At 52.7% G+C, this 24,212-nt stretch overlaps 1 protein-coding gene across 3 annotated transcripts in view; it reads left to right on the forward strand.

Annotated features, from left to right (window-relative positions):
* The first annotated feature begins 9,563 nt into the window (after positions 1–9,563).
* HVCN1 (hydrogen voltage gated channel 1) overlaps positions 9,564–24,212 on the forward strand; it is a 33,262-nt gene continuing 18,613 nt past the window's right edge. Inside the window, exons 1-2 of one of the 3 annotated variants that reach the window (XM_032310784.1) lie at positions 9,564–9,670; positions 13,562–13,601. Coding sequence is in view for 1 of the 3 variants with exons in the window: in XM_032310786.1 (XP_032166677.1) it covers positions 13,581–13,601 (21 nt within the window). In the remaining 2 variants the exon portion in view is untranslated. The remainder of the gene's footprint in view (positions 9,671–13,561; positions 13,602–24,212) is intronic. The other 2 variants (XM_032310786.1, XM_032310785.1) reach the window with 2 other exon arrangements.

The following is a 24,212-nucleotide window of genomic DNA, read 5'->3' on the forward strand; positions in this document are numbered from 1 at the left end:
AGCACTTTGTTTTGTTTTAAAGATTTTATCTATTTATTTGACAGAGATCGCAAGTAGGCAGAGAGGCAGGCAGAGAGAGAGAGAGGAGGAAGCAGGCTCCCCGAGGAGCAGAGAGCCCGAAGTGGGGCTCGATCCCAGGACCCTGAGATCACGACCTGAGCCGAAGGCAGCGTCTTAACCCACTGAGCCACCCAGGCGCCCTCCCAGAGAGCACTTTGTAAGGTGCTGCCCCAAAAAAGGAAGTTTTCTTGCAAATACTTCTCCAGCGTCTAGACCTCAGCTCCTAGAATGTCCTTTCTCTGCCTTTTCCTAACCCAGGAAACCCAGCTTCACTATCACTTTCCCCAAGAAGCCGCCCACCCCAGCCACCATGTGGCTTTGCCTTCTGTGTGACTGTAACCATAGCTCCCAGAGGCAGAGTGGGCTCGAGTCCTGCCCTGCCCCTTCATAGCTGGGTGACCTTGGACAAGGGCCTTCATTCTCTGGGCCCTGTTTCTCTCATCCATCTAATACCCGGCCATTTCCCGAAGTTCTCCCTGCCCCTCCTCAGCCATCATCAACTTCTAGCTGTGTGCACGATGCTCTGAATAAAGGCATACTTCTCATGGTCCCTTGGAGCAAGGTGTCCCGGGACTAAGGGCTCCCCATGGGGTGGGAGCAGCAGCGTCGGAGCCTGGTCTGACAGGACGGCTGGCATGCATCTTGCTGGCTCACACCCTCAGTCTTGCTCCCTGAGATGCACGTGCTGCCACCTTTGACCAGGAGGAAGGCCCCAGGAGTGGCAGAGCAGTGATCCAGAAGCCACTCCATAGAACGGAGCCACCTTACCTGCTCTGCAAGCCAGGCCTCCCACCTTTGGCAGGAGAAGTACCTTCGGGTTTGCTGAAGCCATGATAATTTGGGGCCCTCTGTTGCAGCAGAACATCGCCCGAACTCAGAGTCCCTGCCTCCCGGGGTTGGTTGTGCAGGTTAGAGAAGATGTGGTCAAGATGCCTGGCCCGGGGCCCAGTGCGCAGTGGGTGCTCCCTCGGGCGGGTGGCTGTTCTCTGCTCCCAGTTATCCTAGACGTCCGCTCCGTGGGCCTCCTGCGTATGAGCGGGCTGTTGGCCGGCCGCCTCCCGCACTGGGGCGAGCACCTTCATGCTGGTGCTTCTGTCTTCTCTCTCCCTCAGCTCTTGCCTGGTTCCTTGGATGCCAATGAGAGAAACCAACTCTGGACAATTATTGGAAGACTGCAAGGTGCCCACAGGATGGCAGGGGAGGCCGAGACCCAGGCTTGGCACGGACGGACGTCACCGTGGCTGAGCTGCCACACTGCTGATCCCGCCCAGATGTGAGCAGATGCCAACGGTGCGGGGTCTCCTTGCGTCTCTCCTCCAGGCCCCTTCCAGAAGAGGGGACACCTTGGTGAACACTTCCACCAGAGCAGACCCAACAGCAGTAAGTTCATTCCCCAAAAGGACAGTAAAATGGTCACTGAGCAGCGAATGTCCCAAGTATGGATGGGGTCTGGATGCTCTTGGAAGTGAGCAACAAAGACCGTGACCCACACAAGAGTGAACTCCATCACCTCTCAAAAACGGATGCCTGCATGTGGCTGCTCACGGTGAGTGGGTCGGTGGGTGGTCAGCGGCATCACTGGGGCCCAGGTGCTTCCCACCCCTGGCTCCGCCCTCAGGCTTCAAGCAGGAGCTCCAGACCTGAGGAGGAAGGAGAGAGGAAGGCCCCTCCTGTGCCTCTCCTGGGAAGCCCTTTCTGGAAGCGTAACGGCAAGGACAGATGGAATCACCAAAACGGGTTTGGACTAATCTCCTGAGTGGAAGGAAGTTGAGGGGTTAATCCCAGGTCCACTTCTGGGCAGATGAGGGACCCATGTGGTGGCAACTTCTCCAGCTGGTCAGGAAGGCTGAACCACATGGTTGAGTATTTTCCATGAGTAACCAGCACGTGGAACAAGGCAGTGCGGCCCAGTCCTTGAGTTCGAGGTCCTGCTCATCAACATGAGTCAGAAGATACTTCCAGGGTCTTCTGCCCTCATCGCCCCAACGTTAAGCCTCACCCATGTCAATAGGCAGGGAAGATTCCAGAGAACTGGAGAACTCGGCTCCCAAGCATTAGCACCCGCTGCTCCTGCCGCAGACAGGTAAGGAGTCCATTGAGAACCTCAGAGCACGTGTCCTGCCCTGGCTCTGCCGCTGACCAGCTGTGTGGCCTTGTACCTAACTTTCAGAGTCGCTGTTTTCTGCATGAAAGTGGGGACAAATACTCAGCACACGTTTGCCCAACATTCTTCTATTCTAGGGACCATCTAGGCTGGAGGCTCTGCGTGGGCCCTGCCAGTCCTCCCTCTGTTGTCCCCTCTCTCGGCTTGGTTTTGTGAGCGGCCACTGCTCCGGGTGGTTCCTGAGTCTCTTCTCTGTGTCCCTCTTCTCTGCACCGTCCCTCCCGGTCAGCCCACTCGCCTCAGCTTCTGACACTCACACTTCTGTCTTCCTGGACCACTGGCCCCCTGGCCTCCAGGACCCACACACCTTTGGCTTTTCCTTCTACCTCCGGTTACCCTCTGTGGCCCCTCCGCAGACTCCCCTCCCGGCTCAGCCTCTAGCTCAGCGCTGGGCCGTTTGTCCACACCCCGGGAGGAGGCGCTCAGCCTGCTTCAGGGTTTTCGATACCAGCTCTGTGCCGACGACCCCCTCAGAGAAAAACCCCACGTGTTTCTCCACGTCCTGTACTTTTGTTTCAACAAATGTGTGGCTTTTCCACACCCAGGAGTTCCGGCACTAACAGCCTGGAGTTAGCGCAGACCCCACAGGCTAAGTGCTGTCCCATGAGACCCCGCACCCTGCCCCCCGCTACTTCAGACGCCATTTGAAAGTCCAGGTCGTCACCTGGGCCTCTTTCATCAACCAGACGTTCCCATGATCCCTCCGCGGGTTTGATAACTTGCTAGGATGGCTCACAGGACTCGGGAAAATGGTTTACTTATAATTAAGGATTTATTCTAGGACACAAGGCACAAACAGCCAGATGGGAGCCATGCACGAGGCAAGGTTTTGGGCCCAATACCTTGGGGCTCTCTCCAGGCATGGAACCTTCCCAGCACCTCCCTCCACCTGCTCACCAGCCAGGAGAGTCTCTCGACTCTTCCACTTAGAGGTTTTTTTTTTTTTTTTTTTAAGATTTTATTTATTTATTTGACAGACAGAGATCACAAGTAGGCAGAGAGGCAGGCAGAGAGAGGGGGGGAGGCAGGCTTCCCGCTGAGCAGAGAGCCGGACGCGGGGCTCGATCCCAGGACCCTGAGATCATGACCCGAGCCCGAAGGCAGAGGCTCAACCCACTGAGCCATCCAGGCACCCCCGACTTAGAGTTTTGACGGGAGACTCCATGGTGCACTCACAGCTGATTCACTCACTGGCCCCTGCTGAATCCTGCAGCCTCCAGTTCCCTCCACTCCCCCGGAGGCTGGGGAGTGGGGGTGAGGAAGGGGGGTAGAGGTGGGACTGAAAGTTCCTGCCCCCGGCAACCAGCTCCCCCCATCCTTGGGGGTTTTCCAAAAGTGACCTCATTCACATACACTCAGGTGTGTCGGAAAGGGACTTGTTATGAAGAACGGCAGATGCTCCTTTCGTCTTTATCACTTCTGGAGCCTTTTCAAGAGCTGGGGGCAAAAAACAAGTATTATACGATGCTCCTAGTGCTCTTATCCCTTAGGAAATTACAAGGGTTTTAGGCGCTCTGGTCAGGAGCCACGGGCGAAGACCAAAATATCTATTTCTTCTATCACAACATCACACCCCGAACCCCTCTCCCAAGTTCCAGATTCAAATCCTACTGCGCACGTGACCCCTCCACTTCGATAATTCAGATTAGTCACCAACAACTGGGCTGTCCCCTCCCGGGCTTTTCTGCCCCAGGGGTGGCACCACGCCACACTCAGGCGCACTTCCTCGCCTTCCTCCTTCATGTCTGGTGCACACGCCGTCCGGTCTTGTATCGGTTCTACCTCCCGAATCCATGCCCATTTTTCTGTTCCTACTCCCAGCCACTACCTGGCCTGCTCTTCCACTTGTGCCTTCCCTGAGATCAGCTCCCTAGCCAGCCACCAGAGTTCCCTCAGGAAAAGCAAACCGTATCAGTGGATGAAAAAATAAGCAGACCATGGCACAGCCACAGAAGGGGATATTCAGCCACAGCAGGAATAAGGTGCACAGAGGAACCTTGAAAACATGCTGAGTGAAAGAAGCCAGTCGCAAAAGGCCACATTTGTAGGACTCTGTGTGATGGAAATGTCCAGAACAGACAAATCCACAGAGACAGGAAGCAGGTCAGTGGGCGCTTGGGCTGGGGGTGGTGGTGCAGTGGGAATGCAGACCAGCTCCTGAATGGGTACCAGGTGTCCTTTTGAGATAACAGAGAAGTTCTGGAATGGAGTAGTGATGAGTACTGTCCCACATTATGCATGTACTGACCGTATATAACAGTTCAAGTAGTAAAGTTTATGTTATGTATGTTTCACCACAATAATAATTTATCTTATCTTGTCCCTCCCCTGCTTTAAATTCCCATGGCTTCTTGCACTTCGCATGAACTCCAGTGCTTCCTGTCCCCTGCTCTCCTCTCTGACCTACTTCTCCCCACTCTCTGCCCCTCCCACCATGTTGGGATAATTCTGGCTTCCTTTTGGTTTTTCACCAAGCCAGGCTCTTTCCCACCCCAGGGCCTTTGCACATACTGTTCCCACTCGGTAGAAGGCTTTCCTCTCCCTTCATGATCAGCTCTCCCTCAGTTTTCAGTATTAATTTAAATGGCACAGAGAGGCCTTCCCCAACCCTCCTACCTCAGTGGGACCCCCTCTCTCTCCCCAGCACTGTAATTCTCTGCCATAACCCTGTGGTCGTTTCTTTCACAATACCACCACTGGGTCTTTGTGTGCCTCCCTACAGAGAGTAAGTTCCTTGAGAGGAAGTGGGCTCTGTCTCATTCACCTCTGTGTTCTCAATGCTTAGCTCATAGTTGGCACTCGGATGCTGCTTGCTCAATTAAGGAAAGAACATCAGCTAGCAAGGGAAAGGATGGAGGCAGGATTTAAAGCCAGATTTCTTTGATGCCGACTCCTTTCCACTCCTCCACGTGATTCTGAACGATGTATAAAGCAGAAGCTTGAACCAAGTACCAGAGGAGGGGGTCAGAGTTAGCCATAAGCTTTTAATGTAGTGACGTGATCACGTACAGGTCCACCAGGCTTGTGTGGCTGTCACCTGCTCTAGATGAATCACACCCACTGGCAAAGCAGCCTCTGGACCCAGACGGCAGAGGCAACTCTGGAAAATCCAAACAGGGCCCCGGCTGAGGTCTCACGGACTTCTCTCTCCTCCTTTCTCTTTCCTCGAATCCTCCTAGAGCCAGGACCAGGGTTTTGCCCTAGAAAGGGAAGTAGTCAACTACAGCAGCTGAAAACACTGGCCCAGAGGAAACAAAACCAGCAGAGGCAGCCCTCTCTCCCACTGCATCAAGCCAGAATGAGCCCATGCCCTGGCCCAGTGCCAGCTCTCCTGGGGCACAAGCAGGCCAGACCCAGGGCCCATGCTCTGACCTTCCTCAAAATGCTCCCCAAACATTAAAAGGCAGGCTCCCAGAAAGCTCCTGGGACAGTGACAGACTCGTCCTTGAGCAAGCTGGGCTTACTGCTTGATAAGAAATGTGCAATGGGGGGCAGGGACTCCCTTGTGCAAGAGGACTGCGTTGGCATTGCTCAAACCAGAGGACAAGTCCTTCCTCTAAAGCGGGAGTTCCTAATCCTTCTTTGCAACATGGGTCCTCTTCTACGGGGCAATGTTTTTAACTATGTAATACAGAATGCCTTGCATTACAAACGATCCATTATCTTGAAATGCTGTTATTGAATTATTATTTATTTTTTAGATTTTATTTATTTATTTGACAGACAGAGATCACAAGTAGGCAGAGAGGCAGGCAGAGACAGAGGGGGAAGCAGGCTTCCTGCTGAGCAGAGAGTCCGATGCAGGGCTGATCCCAGGACCCTGAGATCACCACCTGAGCCGAAGGCAGAAGCTTTAACCCCCTGAGCCACCCAGGCACCCCTGAATTATTTTTTAAATTGTGATAAATACATGAGAACTGACAGCTGGTTTAGTAACTACAGGAATTTTGAAGCAGTGGTGACTATAACCTAGATTTTAGGATATCTGCAATAACCGTCTTGTGATTTGAAGACATCTGTGATCTCGGTTGATGACAAAGCCGTGGGTACTGCTAATACAAGTGTGGGCTGTTACCTGCATTCATCACGGCAGGAAATGTTCAATTTCAGTTGATGAAAGCAAAGTAATTTTTTCCTATCCTAAATGACCAGCCTCTTAGACTCTCTGGACCGTAGAAGAACGTGCCGGAGCCTTGCCTCCCCAACTCACATGGGAGCTCTCTGAGGACCGAGCTGCTTATCTTATAGTAAGTTTCTGGAAAGGGCCTGCCTACCACACGGCAGGCATCCAACATGGCTCTGTTGAGCCCCTTGGATCTTCTAGGCAGATAATCACATAGATCACAGATGGGACATTCCCTCTTTTCAATCTTTGTCCTTCTCGCCTCCTTTCTTGTTTCGCTGCATTAGCTGGGGTCTTCCATACGATGTGGAATAGAAGCAGTGACACTGGGCAGCCTTATTCTCAATGTTCATTTATTAATTCATGCCGTAGAGATGTAAAGCACCTACCATGTGCCCGATGTGACAAAACTGAGATCTTTTCCTGTCCCACTGAGGAGACTGAGGCATTCTGTGGACGGAAATATTGAGAACGTGACCAAATTCTCTCTACTTGCTAACCTGCTCTCTTAGGAGCCTGATTCCTCAAGAATACGGAAATAAGTCCCTGCTGGTGGTTGCAGGCTCAGGGCATAGCTAAGGCTGGCAGCTATGGGCTTCCCCTGGACCACAGCAGAGCGGGTAAGGAGGCAGCACGTGGGAAGGATGATGAGAGATCAAGCCAGGGGCACGGTTGAGGCCACCAGCTGTCCGCACTAAGCTTGTCACTGCAGGCAGAAGAAATTGTTAGAGCCAATGGAAAGAGGGATGCAGCCCTGGGGTGGGCAGTTAGGTGAGAAGATGCCTGATACCTGTTCTCTCCACCTCTTCCCAGTCCTGAGGGAGTGAATGCAGAGACCAGGCCAGTGCACACACCCTCCACTCTGTCCAGCAGGCACTGGTAGGGGAGGGACATTGTTAATTAAAAACAAGATTGATGTGTAAAATGGACCAGAATAGGGGGCGCCTGGGTGGCAAAGTCGGATAAGCGTCCGACTCTTGGTTTTGGCTCGGGTCATGATCTCAGGGTTGTGAGATCCAGAGTCTGCTTGAGATTCTCTCCCCTGCCTTCCCACCCGCCCAGATAAATATTTAAAAAAAGAAAATGGGCCAGACTGGGGTTAAGGACTGGAATAGGAGTGTTGCAATAAGAAAATGTGACCGAGAAGTCAGATGAGACTGAGTTGTTTTTGTTTGTTTTTAAGAGGGGAGAGAGCATGGGTCGGGGGAGGATGGGGGAGAGGCAGAGAGGGAGGGAGAGAGAGAGAGAGAGAATCCTCAAGCAGACTCCCCACTGCGCGCGGAGCCTGACTCGGGGCTTAATCCCAGGAGCCTGAGATCATGACCTGAGCCAAAATCAAGAGTCCGACACACAATCAACTGAGCCACCCAGGCTCCCCCGGACAGAGATGTTTTTAAGAGAGCCTACTGCCCTACAGGTGGGGGGGGGGCAGGATTGGGAAAAGCAGACTCCATGGAAGCCAATGGAAACAATACCACCCCGATAGGCAGACGACAGCCCCCCTCCCCAGATGTCTCCATCCCACTCCCCAGGATTCGTGAATAAGCTACCACACCTGGTGGAAGGGACTTTGCAGGTGTGATTAATCAAGGACGTAGCCGAAGGGGATTATCCAAGTGGACCCAAGGTCATCACAAGGTCCCTTCAGGAGGGAGAAGGGTCAGATCTAGTGGAGAAGGGCTGATGATAGCCGAGGTCAGAGGGCAGCCGCCAGCAGCTGAGGAATGCAGGCCCGCTCTGGCAGCTCCAAAAGGCAAGAATCCCCCGCTAGAGCCTCCAGAAGGAACAGAGCCCTGCCATGACCTTTGATTTTAGCTCTATTAAGACCATTCGCACTACTGACCTCCAGAGCCCTAAGATAACAAATCTGTGTTTTAAGCCACTGGGTTTGTGGTAACCTGTTAGAGCAGCAATGGGAAACTAATACCGCTCCCAGGACTGAGACTCCTTCTGCCCCCAACTAAACCAGAAGCAGGGAGATGTGAAAGAGAGGGCTCCTCCACCCTGAGGTTTGGGACAAACGGTCTTTTTAGGAAGAGGGAAGCTAATGGAAACTGATTCCAGGACAGTGCCAGGAATGAAGTGCGAGCAGTGCTGGGGCACCCCGAGAGGAGAGGGACATTGCAGCTGGGCCCGGAAGGTAAGGAGTCCACCTGAGCAAGGGGGCTCAGCCTCCAGGCAGGAAGGCACCCTCCTCTGGCGCGGAGACCTCCTTCCCCCATTCAGGAGTGGCCGGCCTGCCGGCTTCGAGGTTGGCCATGCCTTCAGGACATTCTGCCCACTCTCCAACCTCTGCATGGCACATACAGTGCAGGGGACAAGCAAAGCCACTCAGAGCCACCCCTAAGTAAACCGGACAGGGGTGCCACCGGACATCAGGCCCGGCCTCCCCGAGTGTGTGTGGTGGGGAGGGGAGTGGACCCGCCCCCACTCCATCCCGCCGGAGGAAGGAAGTGGTTCCCTCCTCCCACCCCTTCCCTCTGGCTAGCCTGGGACCGGATTCTCGTGATTCGCGATTGGCTCCCACGGGCGGGACCTTTGTCCATCTGCAGGAGCGCAGGAGGCCCCGCCACGCCCGGGCCTACGGAGCGGGAGGGGGCGGGGGAGGGGGGCGAGCCGGAGACCAACAGTGAGACAGACAGGCCAGGGCAAGAGCCCCGGACCGTGGCGGCGCAGGGTTAGAGGGCGGGCTGGGGAGAGGGGAGGGGGTCAGGAGGAGGGGCGGGAAGGGAAGGAGGGAGGGGCCGGGCGGCTCCGCGGGCGCCGAGCTCGCAGTCGCTGCGGTGGCCGCCGGCGGTTGGGGCGCAGGGTAAGTGCTCCGCGGCTGGGACGCGGCGGCGCCGGCTGTAGGCGCTCTCCCAAGCCGTCCCAGCCGGAGCCGTCCGAGGAGCGGACCCTCACCCTCCTCGACCCCCTCCCCCAGCCTGCCTGGGACCCCGCCCCCAGTTGCCCTCGGTTCCAGCGTCTGACAGCGCCGGCCGGCGCGGGCGGACTGGCACTCCCCCGGGGACCCCTTGCCCTGTGCAGGGAGTACTGGAGTCCGCTGGAGGAACAGGGCAGGAGGCCTGGTGCCACGGGACCTGGGAGGGAAGCCCCTCTTGGCCTGAGTTACCTCCCCTTGAAAACGGGAGCATTGATAAGAACTACCCTTTCTTCCCGGGCTTACCCTGCAGACAGGTGCCTTCATCACCCGCCGAGGGCAGCAACAGGTGCGGTGAGGACCATCCTTGTCTCGTCTTACAGGTGAAGACGCCGAATCTCGGGCCAAGCCACTTGCCTTGGGTCACCCGGCCGAAGCAGGCAGAGCCAGAACCTACACCCAGGTCTGTGTGAACCCCTAAATCCTTTTATTCACCATCCCTGCCCCTCCCTGCCCCACCCCACCCAGGAAGACTGCGGGGGAGAAGTGAGGATGAAGGTAGTCCTGGGTATCCCAGGAGGAGGCTGAGATTAGACAACCGCCAGATTTCATTTATTCATTTGAGAGAGAGAGCATGAGCAGGGCGAGAGGCAGAGGGAGAAGCAGACTCCTGGCTGAGCAGGGAGCCCGAGGTGAGGCTCCATCCCGGGACCTGGAGATCAGGACCTGAGCAGAAGGCAGCTGCATAACTGACTGAGCCTCCCAGGCACCCCACCTGGGAATACTTTTAACCACTGCTCTCTTGGGGCAAGGTGTGCCGAGGAAAGAGAATGGTGGGTTGGGGACAGGTTAAACTCCGGGAGGCAGCGGTGCTGCCCCCCGCAGGAACTTACAGACCTCTCCCCACCATCTCTGCTGGGGGCAGGGGCCCTTACAGCCCCACTGTGGGGCTTCATCTCTCCATCACTCTGTTCCCTCGACTGTCCCGGGGGCTAAGCATGGTACTTACCGCACAGCACTGCTGAGATGAAGTGAGACACTTGGTACAAAGGCTTAGCCCAGCACCTTGCCCAAGGCTACCACGGAGCTATGCCCACCGCCCCCCCCCACACACCCTCCAGCTTCTTCCCTGTCCCTCTGAAAGCACACCTCTGTGCCTGACACCTTTAACCTCGGGTCAGTCAGGGCTCTTCGAGATCTGCACAATTTCCGGACAGCTTCTTGAGTAAGCCAAGGCTGCCAATGGCAACTTCTCGCACTCTTGAGTCCCTGGGGGAAAGACTAGTAGGGGCACCATTTTGAAAATCTTTGGGCTGACGTTTGCACAATTCCAGAACCACTCCGAGGTCCCCAGGCCCTCTGCGATCACAGGTTTAGAGAGAAGGAGGAAGCCCAGACTCTTGTTGCCCCAAACCGGCTCCTCATCTCCTCCCCCCACATCTGAGCCCGCAGTGGGTTCTGCTCCTCAGCATGTTCTGAATCTGGCCAGCCCTCTGCATCATCTTTTGCCTCCCCTTGGCCTCCCAGCCACCGCTCTTGACCCCTAGATCCTCAGCATCGCCTCCCAAGCCCTCTGCAAGGTCAGACTCTTGTGTCCTGCCCCTGTCCTTGCACCGCATGTTCCCTGCAGACCCACTGACCTCCTCTTTCTTCCTTGGACCTGCTGGGGTTTTGTTTTGTTTTGTTCCTTTGTTTTTGTCCCCTTGGGGCCTTTGCACATGGCCTTCCTTCTCCAGGGAATATCTTCCTGGCCATCTTCTTGTGACTTACCTCTTTGCAACTCTGGGACCGCTGTCCAAGTCGCCTCCTCGCCTTCTCACGTCTTCCCTGACCACTGCACCTGCAGGAGCCCCACTCGCCTGCTCTCTTCCTGCATTACCATTACTCCTTCTCTTTCTTCCCATGCTTAGCCTCAGGGGTTACCTTGCTTACGTGTTTCCCTGGTTCCCTGTTTGTCAACCCAGCTAAAGTATCTGTCTCCCAGTGCCCTGACCTTTTTCTTCATCACTTCGGATTCCCACCCAGAACCCAGCACAGTGCCTGGCATGTAGTAAAAGTTCCAATTTTGTTGTACAATTGCCAGTCATGTGTGCAACCATCAGAGTTCGACTTGTCATTGCTTAACAGCCTTCTTTCTGTATTTCTACATAGACCTCAGAATTGTTATTCCTTCTAACAGCCCACTGCCTTTCTCAGCTGTTCTCTAAAGTGGGGCTTGTGGCATCTTTCCAGGTTCTAGCCATCATATCCAAAGTAGCTTGTCCACATTGCACCTGTGTTTTGGTACTCAATGATTTGAAATAATAGCTCCAAACTGATGTGTTCAAGTCAAGAGTATGATTATTTTGAAGGCACTTGGCACTTATCACCAGAGGGCTGTTAAAGAAAAACAATGCCTGGCAGTATGCAAGTTTCCCTACAGCCCCACAAGCACTAGGTTTTATCACTTTTGTTTTGTCTAGTTTAATGGAGAGGTCATGTATGTATCTTTAAATTTTCTGTTGCTTGAATTAGTGAAGCTGGTTGTTTTTCTATAAATGTGCTCTTTCTATTTCCTGCCTTGTGAAGGAAGGAAATCTCCAGGGCACCTTAACAGCTCCCTTCACCTTTGCCTGTGCTAAAGGTTCCACTTGAGCCTGTCTCATGAGAGCAGGGTGAGGGCCCCCAGGGGCTAGAACAGGAACACACTGAGCTAGCTGAACTGTGCTGGTTGCAGAAGCCATCCTGCCAGTCGACCAGCAAGAAACCCTCTGAGAGACCCTTGTGCCTACAACCCATGCTACTGAGGAGAGAAAGAACTTTATTTTTTTGTTTAAGTCTTTATGAAAATTTTTTCCAGTTGATAATTTTTTCTTAAATTATCAAAGGACACGGTGTGCAGGGTTATTTATTAGAACATTGGGACAGCAAAAGATTGGGAAGTAATCCAAATTCTGATCACTAGTGGGACTACTACACACATTCCTCCAGGGGAACCTTGTGGAGTCATTCCAAGGAGTGCATTCAGTATAGCGCGTACTGATCGAGAACAACCAGAAATACTGTATTAGTCTCCAATAGCCGCCATAACAAATTACCACAAATTGGATGGCTTAAAGCAACATAAATGTATTACCTTACAGTGCTGGGGATCTGACGTCCACACTCTGTCTCAGTGGGCCAACATCGAGGTGTTGTGTGGCCAGGCTGCATTTCTTTTTTTCTTTTTTTTTTTAAATATTTTATTTATTTATTTGACACACAGAGATCACAAGTAGGCAGAGAGACAGGCAGAGAGAGAGGAGGAAGCAGGCTCCCCACTGAGCAGAGAGCCTGATGCGGGGCTTGATCCCAGGACCCTGGGATCATGACCTGAGCTGAAGGCAGAGGCTTTAACCCACTGAGCCACCCAGGCACCCCTACATATACACTTTAATGTATGTCTATGGATCTTTTTTTTTTTTTTTAAGTTTAAACTGGAGTGAAATTCACATAACATGAAATTAACCATTTTACAACTCTGAACAGTTCAGTGGCGTTTCGTGCGTTCCTGATGTCACGTAACGACCACCTCTATCCAGTTTCAGAACATTTTCATCAAACCAAAAGGAAACCCTGCCTCTGTTAAGCAGTCAGTCACCATCCCCCTCCCCACCTCCTAGTCCCTAGCACCCACCAGTCTGCTTTCTGTCTCTGTGGCTTTGCATATTCTGGGTGTTACATATCAGTGGAATCATGTCATATGTGAAGTTTTGTGTGTGGTTCCTTTGATTCCGTGTCCTGTTCTAGGGGTTCATTCATGCTATAGCATGGGTCAGGACTTCATTTCTTTTTAAGACTGGATAACGTGCCATTGTATGGGTGGAACATCTTTCATTTATCCATTCATCCCCTAATGGACACTTGGGTTACTTCCAACTTTTGGCTAAGAGTATTTTTTTTTAAAGATTTTATTTATTTATTTGACAGAGAGAGATCACAAGTAGGCAGAGAGGCACGCAGAGAGAGAGAGAGAGAGAGAGAGAGAGGAGGAAGCAGGTTCCCAGCTGAGGAGAGAGCCCGATGCGGGACTCGATCCCAGGACCCTGAGATCATGACCTGAGCCGAAGGCAGAGGCTTAACCCACTGAGCCACCCAGGCGCCCCAGGCTAAGAGTATTTTTGTATATGCATTTGTCTGAGTTCCTGTTTTCAATTCTTTTGGATATATACCAAGGATGTGCATCCTTCTACATAAACTTTGAGCTTTATGCTATTTTCAGACACTGTTAACGTAAGCAAGTTAAAAATAATTTGTATCAAAGTGTCGCAAAGCACACACTAAGATAAATGATAGCAGGATGTCAGATCTAGACAAACGTTTTCTTATTTTCCAGATCCAGAGAGGACAGGAAAATGGCTGCCTGGGATGAAAAGGTAAATTATTTCTGATGGACCAGCAGTGTTAAAGGACCTCCCCAGGCTTGAAGACCATTCTGTTTGGTGTTTCAAACAGGATAAAGGGAAAATACCTGTTTGGGATGCTTCTGCTATCCCGAAGTGTTCAGTCTCAAAAGTGAAAACTATAGTAGGAATTCACAAACCTCAAGATACCCCAGTAATCTGAATCAGATCTTCAAATCCCACCTCTGCATTTTAATAATAACCATGTGTCATGAGACCTGGACCTTCACCTCACTGAGACCTCTGTCTCCTTATCTGGAAAAGGGAGAGAAAATTACCCTTGTTCCAGAAGGCTTGTCGGGAAGAGTTGAGGAGACCGTGATCTCAAAATGCTAGGCTGATACTGCCCATTTTACAGAGAAAGACAATTGGGCACAGAGAAGTAAAGCCACTTGCTCAAGATCACACAGGTAGGAAGTGGCAGAAATAAGATTTCACCCTGGCTTTGCCTCCTGTATCATGTGATCATCCCAAGCAGAACTATTAAACTCTGCCCTTGATATCTGGGGTGCAGGGTTGTTGGGTTTGGGGGGACATCTGTTATGAAGGGTGAGGACAAGGTAGAAAGGAAATGTGGCTTCCATTTTAGTTGTTTTCTGGGACGTTCCGGGGGGGTTAGCAGGTAGAGCTGGGGGCTCAGGGTAGCAGCAGGGTGATCAGTGAGTGTCCAAGAAGCAGGGTCATGGGTTGATAGTGATGCTCTTTTAATGGTAAGAATCATTTGGATTTTAAGGCTGTTTAGAGTGGCAGGGGAAGTGGCCCATGCTGTATGCTACCAATTCTGATTTCAGAAAAGTTGGAATCTGGGGAAAATGTTCCTCTTGGAATTCAATGAAATATAGCAGGAGAAGCATTAGCAATCATAGCATGAACATCTCCTGAGCACCCACCCCATGCCAGGTATGTGCTCAGCGCTTTCTGTATGTTTGGTTGTTTAAGCCTCTCAACAACCCAGTGCATTAAGTACTGTTACTTCTTTCCCGCTGTTACAGATAGGGAGATTGAAGCCCAGCAGGGGTTATCGATTTGCCCAAGGTCACACGGCTGGCCAGAGGCCCAGACCTATGCTGCCTGCCTTCCATGCCCTAAGTACGGATGAGTGATGGTGCCCTGTATGCTTTTCAGACACAGTCTATCCCAAAGATAGGCTGGGTCTCCCGGGCAAAGAGCTCCTGGCAGGAAGGGAGCAGAGAAGGGGGATTGCAGGGGCAACAAGGGCTCTCGGGGGCAGATTCCTTCCCTCGGCCATTCCTTCACCTGACAAATGTTTATCAGTGCCAGCGGTGTCCCGGCACCAACCTCATCTGGCAGGCTGTACCAGCAGTCCAGCAGGTAGATGCTGGTTCCTCCCTGCCTGTGGCTTCCTCTTCCGCTGAGCGAAAGATCCCTGTCAAGTCACAAAACAGTGCGTGTGAAGGGGCACGTTTGCAGAGTCATTAAGGAGTGGCCATGGTTCATGTGGGTCCCTCCCTGGGACCATTGAGATCAGAAGGGCCTCCAGACCTCATCAGATCACAGGCCTCTCTGTCTGACACCTGGAGGCCCGGAGCAGGGCAAGGTGGGGAGGGAGCAGAGGCATGGCAGGAAACTGGCGGGGACCGGCAGGGTGGGAGGGATTTGTGAGTGAAGTGCCCAGAACCTGGGGCGACAGGGGTCCTGGCGTGTATGCAGAATGGGGGACTGATGTTCAGAGGAGAAAGACCATTTTCCTTTGGAGGGTCATGGAAAGTTCTGCAGAAGAGGCAGCCTTTCAGCTGGGGCCTTGGGATTTGAACTCATGGAATCCAAGGAAAGGGCATTTCCAGCGGCAGGAACAGGATAGACAAAGACCAGGAAGCGGGCTCTCCTGTAGAGCTCCACAGAGCAGAGCGGGATGGGTAGGGGCGGTGATGCGGACTCTCTGCCGACCTGGGAGACCACCTGCTGCTCTGTGGCGCCAGTGGGTGGACGGCCTGGATTCCAATCCTGCCTCCGCCCATGGTGGGCTGCATGACCTCAGACCAGTTTCTGAACCTCCCCGAGCCTCCGTGTGCTTGGCCATGAGTGGGGTCAACAGTCCTCCCCATGTACTTGGGTCTTGGACGTACAGTGCCTGCCACCGCAGAGTGAGGAACTCCAGGAGTTCCAGCGATTGTCATGCACCAAAGGCCAATGGAAACACAATTCCTACTTTCCGTCATTTGTAGTTCCCTGTGAAAGCAGGCAAACCAAAAAAGCCGAAACACTTGGTGCTGGTTATTCTGGGGTGAAACCAGCTCATACCTAGTGAGGGGCAGGATTACTCCTACAGTTGTTCTGGAAAAAAATTCAATAGTGTGTGTCCAGAATCATGGCAGTGTTCCTCATCAAACCGGGCCTCTCTCTTAAAAGGAAATGACCCATGAAAAGGAAACTAACTGCTAGCACCCTATTCTATAGCCTGTCAGGTGACATTGATAGGAGATGTGCCTTTATTTTGTCCTATGGAGAAACGTGGTCTTGGAATTGGTGATAAACGTGCTAAAAATGAGGAGAAATCAGATTCCGTAGTGAGAGCATTAACTTCTTGGTACAGTTTCTTGGCTGTTAAAAAGGCATAAATCTATGCACATAACTAGCAGGAAAAATAAAATACAGAATTGTCTGCTGTCTTTGATTATAATTAGAGAGAAAGAGACCTTAGGTGGATAAGAAGTCTGGTGTGTTGGGATTATCGTGAATTCCTTTGCGTTTTCACGGAGCTGAAAGAAAGAAATCTAGGGTAAAGGTCTGTTCCCTGGGGTGAATGACAAGCTGGGGTTGGGGGCTGTGCAGGGGGTCTGACTGACTGAAGCTAGGGAGCTGGTGGGGTGAGGGGGAGAGGTTGAAGGCACAGAAGCAGCAGAATCACAGAATGGGGGTGCAGAGCCAAGGGGGGGCGGAGGAGGGAATAACTTCCGGGACAGGGGAGGGGCACAGAGGCCCGCCAGTACCAGGAGCTGACAAGAGCTGGGGAATATTGGGCCAGGACCACGTGTAGCAGTTGAACCTCTATTGAGTCAAAGGACAAGTTCCTTTTAGTAATTTACCCTTCTGGAGTTAAAAAATTGTTTTAATCAATTGCTTTTAGGAGCTTTTGAATTGTCCTGCTGCCCTGGTGTCTGAGGGAGAAATGACAGGGTCGTAGGAGGAACTGGTGGGGTTTTTCAGACCTGTCTCACCCGTAGGCAGCTCTGCAGAGCCCATCTCCTTGTGCCTCTGAGTTCCTCTTCTGTGAAATGGGAACAGTGATACTCCTTCTCGAATTGTGGCGATCAGAGCTGCTCACTGAAGCAGGGCCGGGCTACAGTAAAGTTGCCACCTGGAGCAACCTTTGAGGTTGTTCTCTGGGTTCTTGGCCATCAGCTTGCCTCGTCCTCCTCTTGGATGATGCGTGTTACCAGCCACATCTGGGGAACCTGGGAGCCAGTGTGCTTAGCCATCGCGCTAGCCCTTTGCTCATTTCTCGTGAGGCTCAGGGTTTACTTGCCGTGCCGGTGCTCACCCGCAGCTGCACATGGGAGGTCCCAGCACCCAGGCCACCCCCAGACCAACTGAATCACGATCTTGGGGCCTGGGACCGCGGCCTTGGGTTTTTTAAAAGCTTACAGGTGGTTCCAAAGTGTAGCCAGGGCTGAGAGGCACCGGTTAGACTGCGGCTGGGGAGGGCCTCTCTCCGTGGGCTGCTTTGCAGTGAGGCAGGGGAGAGGGGCGTCCTGAATTCGGTTCTTCCATCTTTTCCTGGCCAAAGCATTGCTAAGACGCTGGGGCTGGGAGTTGCCCGGATGACTCGGTCAAAATGGTGATAGGTCTTCGTTTCTGGCTGAATAACTGTTGGGTTTTTTTTTCTTGATATGTTTTCATTTTCTTTATGCTTTCATAATAAAATAACATGACTTACGCTTCCCAGTTAACACGGCTTCCCAGATAACATGTTATCACATACTTTGAGCAGGGCTGTCTCCTCTCTGGCAAACCCTTCCCAACCCCAGGGAAATAGACCAGGCCTGTGCTCCGAATACCTGTGTCCCTTTCAAACTCAGCTCATTGGTGACTCCCGAGTCCTTTAACGGGCTGCTTGCTGGCTGTCATTTAAGCAACGGAGTAGAATAAAATGGAAACCACCAGAGTGTTCGCACAGAGAAACTTGGTCGTAGATCTCGGGTCTGTCAGTGTGTATTAAAAGGCAGGATTAAAATTTGTTTTTCTCACTGAGTAACCCTGGGCTGAGCTCCCTGCCCAGCGCCCAACCAGGCTGATGTTCAAAGAGGTCGTTGCAAGAAGAGGGGGCTTTGGGCCAGGCAGCTTCCCTCCGAATTCTCTCTCTCTGGCTGTGGGCCCTGGGGCAGACTGTTTGGCTTCCCCCAAACAGAAGTGTTTCGGTCCCTCCTCCTGGGGTTGTTGCAGTGTGTTCTGGGGAAGAGGGGGTAGGGGGTAAGGGGGGTGGTTAACGCCAGGCTCCTGCTACTACGGAATGTTCTTTCCCCCATCTTCTCCCTCCCCACACCCCCACCCTGGGCCTCGCCATCCTCTTGGCCATCCAAGGCTGGGAGATGACTCAAGATGGGAGGGATCCTGACCCTGCAGGAAAAGGAGAGAAATGTTGCAGCATCCCCTGGGGTACCTGGGCCTTGGTCGGGTGCCTTAGCCCGTAAGCAGCAGCCCCCACAAGCTGGTCAACCACCAGTGGCGGTGGTTTTTGTCAACCTCAGACTTCCTCCCCGCCCTAGAGAAGGAAAAGCTGCCACGCTTATTTAAAGACTTCCCTGATTTTAAAAATAGGCATTCCTCAGAACCCAAATCCCTGGGGGGTAGGCGGGGGAGGCAGCAGCCCTGGGGCAGGTCACCTTGCTCCTGGAGGTGGTCCTGCCTCCCCACAGAGGAGAGTTTGCTGGGGCGTGGGGGGGTGGGCGGGATTCGTTCCACCATCCCGGCTGTGTTCTGCAGGAACATGCAAGACGGGCCCTGATAGTGGGGGACAGACCCAAACACAGGACTCACTCAGTTCCTCCAGGAGCCAGTGGTGACCCTGTGGGTCAGGTGTCTCCTGGGAAGCTTGTGAGAGTCGCGGTGCTGGCAGTTTCTGCGGGGGGCCGGTCACAGGGGTACCTTCTGTCCAGCCCTTGCAGACTCCCCGAAGGAAAGCAAGTGTTCCCAGTAAGCCCCATTGCATACACAGTCTAGGCCCTGTGAGCTCTTCATATCAGTGAGTGATGGAACCTTCCAGATACTAGCCAAGGGCCAAGCAGGCCTTTCAAAGGACGGCAGCCTTAAGCCTGCTCTGCCCCGGAGTGACGGGTTTATGTCTTGAGACGTGCTCTCTGGCTGCTGATGGAGCTGCTGCGTCCTCCATGTGAGAGGTGGGGGTGAGGCTGGCTGGTGACAGAGGGTGGGAGAAGCAGGTGGCCCCGGGGTTCATGATGAATAGGCTGTGGGGAAGGAACGTGAGCACAGGGGGACAGCTTCTCTGAGTACGTTTTAAGTGCCCTGGACTAGAAGACAAGAGACCGAGGCACATGCCCAGGACTGTCTGCTGACTGGAGGCATTTGCTGGGTTATAGGGCCTCAGTTTCCCCATCTGCTAGGGGAGGGAAGGTTGCACCTCAGAACCTTGATTCTATGTCTCACAAAATCCTCTTCTATGGCCTCAAAAAATCAGCTTTTCTGGTATCTGTTGTTTTCCCCTCATTGGCAGAGCATTTTAGCAAGAACAAAACTGGTAGACTTGAGTTCATATTGGCTGGCTTTACCACTTATGTTTCTTTGTTTTTAGGTGTTTGTTCCATTGTTTTGGTTTTCTTACCCAGGGATTCCAGTAATGGATGTATTGATTCAGTCTCCTTCCTGCCTGACCCCCAAATACTTCATTCACCGTTCAGTTCTCTGTAGGTGGGATCTCCCTCCAAAAATGGCTCTTAGGCTTAAATCTGATACAATAAAATCTGAAAGTTTTTCTTCACCCTCCAACCCAACCTCATGCCCTTCTCAGAGGGAATGTTTGATTTGGGTTATCGATTTTGTCTATTTTTTTGGTTGTTGTTTTTTTGTTTTTGTTTTTGTTTTATTTTTTAGATTTTATTTATTTTCGGGTGAGAACAGGGGGAGGAGCTGAGAGAGAGAGAGATTCTCTAGCAGAGCCTGACACAGGGCTCAATCCCAGGACCCTGAGATCATGACCTGAGCTGAAACCAAAGTCAGATGCCTAACTCACTGAGCCATCCGGCTGCCCTGATTTTGTCTGTTGTTGACAAAGATGGCATATGATGCAGTCTGGTCCACAATGTGCTGGGTCTCACTTAGAGTCTGTTTGGATCAAGGATGCTTCTCTGTGTCCGTGCCTACGGGTACACCCCCGATCGCCCTCTGAACAGCCGCCTGGGGTTCTCTAGCACAGGTCTGCCGCAGAGTGTGTAATGTTGGACTTTGAGGTCATTTCCAAGTTTGGGCTGTTGTAGCATCACTCTAGGGACCATCCACGTGCTTACGTGTGAGTCCCTTGTCAGGTCAAATGATAGGGACATTTTAGATTTTGATAGAAACTGGTTAAGGCCGAACTCCTTCTTTGCTCTCATGCCTGGCTCATTGGAGAGACTCATTTTTCTTTTTTTTAAGATTTTATTTATTTATTTGACAGCATGTGCACAAGCAGGGAGAGCAGCAGACAGAGGGAGAGGGAGAAGCAGGCTCCTCGCTGAGCAGAGAGTCCAATGTGGGGCTCAATCCCAGGACCCCGGGACATGACCTGAGCCCCAAAGGCAGACACTTAACTGACTGAGCCACCCAGGTGCCCCCAGACATCTTTTCAAAAATGAAAGAAACTGCCCTATTGCCCTCCTAAGACGAGTACCCCTTCCCTAACCGCTGTTATCCTGCCACACCATGTGACTCTGGGCAGTGAGTCTCTTCTCTCTGCGCCTCAGTTTCCCCCTCTGGAGTGGAGAGCCTGCCCTGTCTACCTCTCAGGATTGTTAGAAGCTACAAGTGAGAGTAGAGGCGGGCGGAGGTGGCCTGTAAGCTGTGACCAAAAGGAAGAAGTTGCTGCCAAGATGGGTGGCAGGAACAGGCCTTTCCCAGTGGTTTTGCAACCTCTGAAGGAGACTGCTTTCTCCTCGGAGCCCACGAGGGACGTGTGGCCCACGAAGGTAAAGGGAGGGAGCGGCCACCCATCATCGGCTGACTTGGGTACGTGCGCTCTGCCTTAACTTCCTGGAGCCTCTATAACAAATAACCACAAACCAGGTGGCTTAAAACAACAGAAACGTATTCTGTCAGTTCTGAAGCTTGAAGTCTAAAATCAAGGTTTTGGCAGGGTTGGTTCCTTCTGGAGGCTTTGCAGGAGCATCTGTTCTCTCCCTCTCTCCCAGCTTCTGGTGGTTGCTGGCGAGCTTTGGCACCCTTGGCTTGTAGACGCAGCACCCCAGTCTCTGCCTCCATCTGCGCATGGTCCCCTCCTCGTAAGGACATCCATCTTTGGACTTACGGCCCACTCTACTTTCAGGATGATTTCATCTCAAGACCTTTTAACTAGTTACGCCTGCAAAGACCCATGTTCCAGGTAAGGTCATATTCTCAGGTTCCAGGTGGAAGTCCATGAATTTGGGGGCAGCTCTGTTCAACCCATGATATGGCCCTACAAGGCAGATCCCCGTCCCTGGCCACAGAGCCTTGTGCTCTGAAACACGGGCTCCCAGTCACAGCAGCCCAGGAGCAGATCCTGGCTCTGCCATTTTCCAAGTGCATGACTTGGGACAAGCCACCAGCCTCACCGAGACCCAAAATGATGGCCTCAACCTCAGGGGTTTGTTAGGGACAAAATTAAATTGTGTATTTATAAGGAATTTTAGTGGTATGTTAATATACTGAAACAAATAACGGAACAAACAATGAGGAATAGTAGAGGTCATGGCTCTTGCGTCTTCCTGGAGTTTTGGGGCAGGAGATGCTGAATGATAAGCAAATCAGGTCCCCAGAAGTAGGCTCTGGGAGGGAGCAGGGACATGGGGACTTCAGGGACATCAAGAGACTGCCCAATTTCTTTAAAAATACCTTTTTCTGTGATTGTTGGATGACCACAAAATAGGGACATTTCCCCTCCTACGGGGGACAGTTTCTGACCAAGCCCATAAAAACAGACATTCCTAAGAACACTTTTTGTCTCTCTTCTACATCTGGTTTTTCTCATTTCTGCCCCCTCTCTCCCAGGTAGTAATCTTTCTGGGATGATACTTGTCGTGTATAAAAGAGAAGTAGGTGATGCATTTACCTTTCAGGGGTAACTCTTGTGGTTTACTGTTAATTCACTTGTTACATAGTTACCGAACCCCTGTGTGTGACTGAGGGGGGAGGAGTCCCTGCCCCACCCCACCCCCGCAGAGTTTGCAGACCAGGGCAGGAGACAGACAGCACTGAGATGCCACAGCACTTGATAGTCAGTAGCAAGAGAGGGAAGTAGAGGAAGAAGGCTCACGCAGCAGGTGGCCACTAGGGAAGGCCTCCCCGGGGAGGAAGAATCTCGAGGTCTGTAAGATCTGAAAGAGCAAGAGCGTGCAGAAGGCAGAAGATCCAGCAGCCAGTAGGCACAGGTGTGCCTAGTCCTAGAGCAAGAGGGAGTGAGGCACTGGGTGCATCTGGGTTGTGGCAGTGGCAGGGGCCCTGAGGAGGAGCCCAGGGGCTGGAGAGACCAAGAGAGCTTTGCTTTGTCCTGAAGGCAGTGGTTGGCAGGGGGCAGGGTGGGAAGCCAAAGGTCCTGGGGGAGGGGGCAGGTGAGAGCAGGGACACAGCCCCGTTGTCCCTGCAGCAGGGGGACCCTGGTCCCCCTTTCTCGTGTGGATAAAGGACCAGGCAGGAGGCCAGGTAAGGAAGGAGGCCTTTGCAGGCGTCCAGGCAAGCAGCGCTGGTGGCAGGAGAGGGTGCGAGGGTGAAGAGAAGGCGGGCGTGAGCGGCCATGTCTAGGAGGCTAGACCGACAAGCCTAGAGGGAGACAGAGGAGCCTGAGCTGAGCTTTGGCTCCTGGCTTGGGCAGCAGGGTGAAGGTGATGCTGTGCCCTAGGGAAACACGGAAGGAAGAGGGGATATGGGGAGGGGCACGTGGGTGGCTTCCTCGGTTAAGCGTCCGCTATTGGCTCAGGTCATGATCCCAGGTTCCTGGGTTCGAGTCCCCCACCAGACTCCTTGCTCAGCGGGGAGCCTGCTTCTCTGACAAATAAATAAATCTTAAAAAAATAAAGAAAGGAAAAGAAAAAGAGTGGGTATGGGGGAAAGATAAGAAATCAATTCAGTTTTGGTCCTAGGGGAACTAATGACCAGGAAGGGTACCAGACAGCAGGCTGGAGACTGATTTGCACACGAGACTTATTTGCAAATGTTCTCAAGGTTGAGAACACAGGTGTGCTGCGACCACCAAAAGGGGAGAGTTGCCCAGCATGAGCACAGGGTCAGCATCGGGGTCTAGGGGACTTCCAGGGCTGTGGGCGCAAAGACATGGAGACAGGAGAGAAATCAAGAGGAAGATGGTCAAACAGAGCCAAGTTAACACTGAGAGGAAGCGGGACAGTCAGGGTGGGAACCCCGTTGTGCACTTTGATACGGAAGCCTGATCCTGGAGAGAGAGGTGTCAGGTTGTAGTGGGGTAGCGAGGGTTAATGCGGGGGACATGGAGATGGGAGCTGTCCAGTGCCAGGGAATGTACTGGTCTTGATTCTTGGGGTGGCAAGTGACAGAAACAATTCGGTCTGGCGTAAGCCACAAAGGGACTCTGTCGGTTCCTGAGACTGAGGAGTCGGGGGGCGGTGGGGGCTGCTGCAGAAGCAGGCGGCCGGACGGTAAGCAGAGGAGTGTGATATCCCCAGACGGCAGTGAAGCTGGAGGACTGGGAATGAGAGTTTGTGTTGCTGAAGGAACGGTGGGCACCCATGTGGGGCTGGTCCAGGCCAGGCCCAGAGGGTGGTGCGCTCTCTGAGTAGCTCACTGAGTCAGTCCTTCCGCCCGCCCAGGCAGGGTGGGAGGAACCCGAGAGCCCAAAGTGGGTGGTGAGTTTGCCAAGGCCCACGACATTTTCATGAACAGCTATATCTTTGACCTTTTCTGAAACTTCTCTGCTCTTGGTATGTCACATTTTTGACTTAAAACCAGAGTTGTTTTCTGCTCTGCTGGGTGCCATAAATATTTTCATCCCAAATTACTGAAAGTTGCTTTTTACTGGTCGCACGGTTTCAGAAAGAAAATTTTCCTCTCCTGTAAAATATAAATGTGGTTTTTGCAAAGCACCCCAAGGCTGCTACCATGCTGAGAACTAGCACCGGAAGTTTCCATCTGATAGGTAAAGTGTTTTAGGGGGGAAATTATGGCCAGGAGCTGCTCAGAGGGCTTCAGGTTAGCTGCAGACCTGGCTCTTGGTCACCCATGGGACCCTAGCAGGGGGGGTCCAACCGGAGACAAGCAGACCACTGCCCTCAGCCAACGGATGCTTGATGGGCTTCTGCTCTAGGTCAGGCGTCCCATGAGACTCTGGGGACACAGGCCTTGCTTTCTTGGAGCTTAACTGCTAGTGTGGAAAGAGGAGTCATAAACAAATGGCCACATACACCA

This window comes from Mustela erminea, chromosome 13, assembly GCF_009829155.1.
Source record: "Mustela erminea isolate mMusErm1 chromosome 13, mMusErm1.Pri, whole genome shotgun sequence".
Taxonomy (NCBI): domain Eukaryota; kingdom Metazoa; phylum Chordata; class Mammalia; order Carnivora; family Mustelidae; genus Mustela; species Mustela erminea.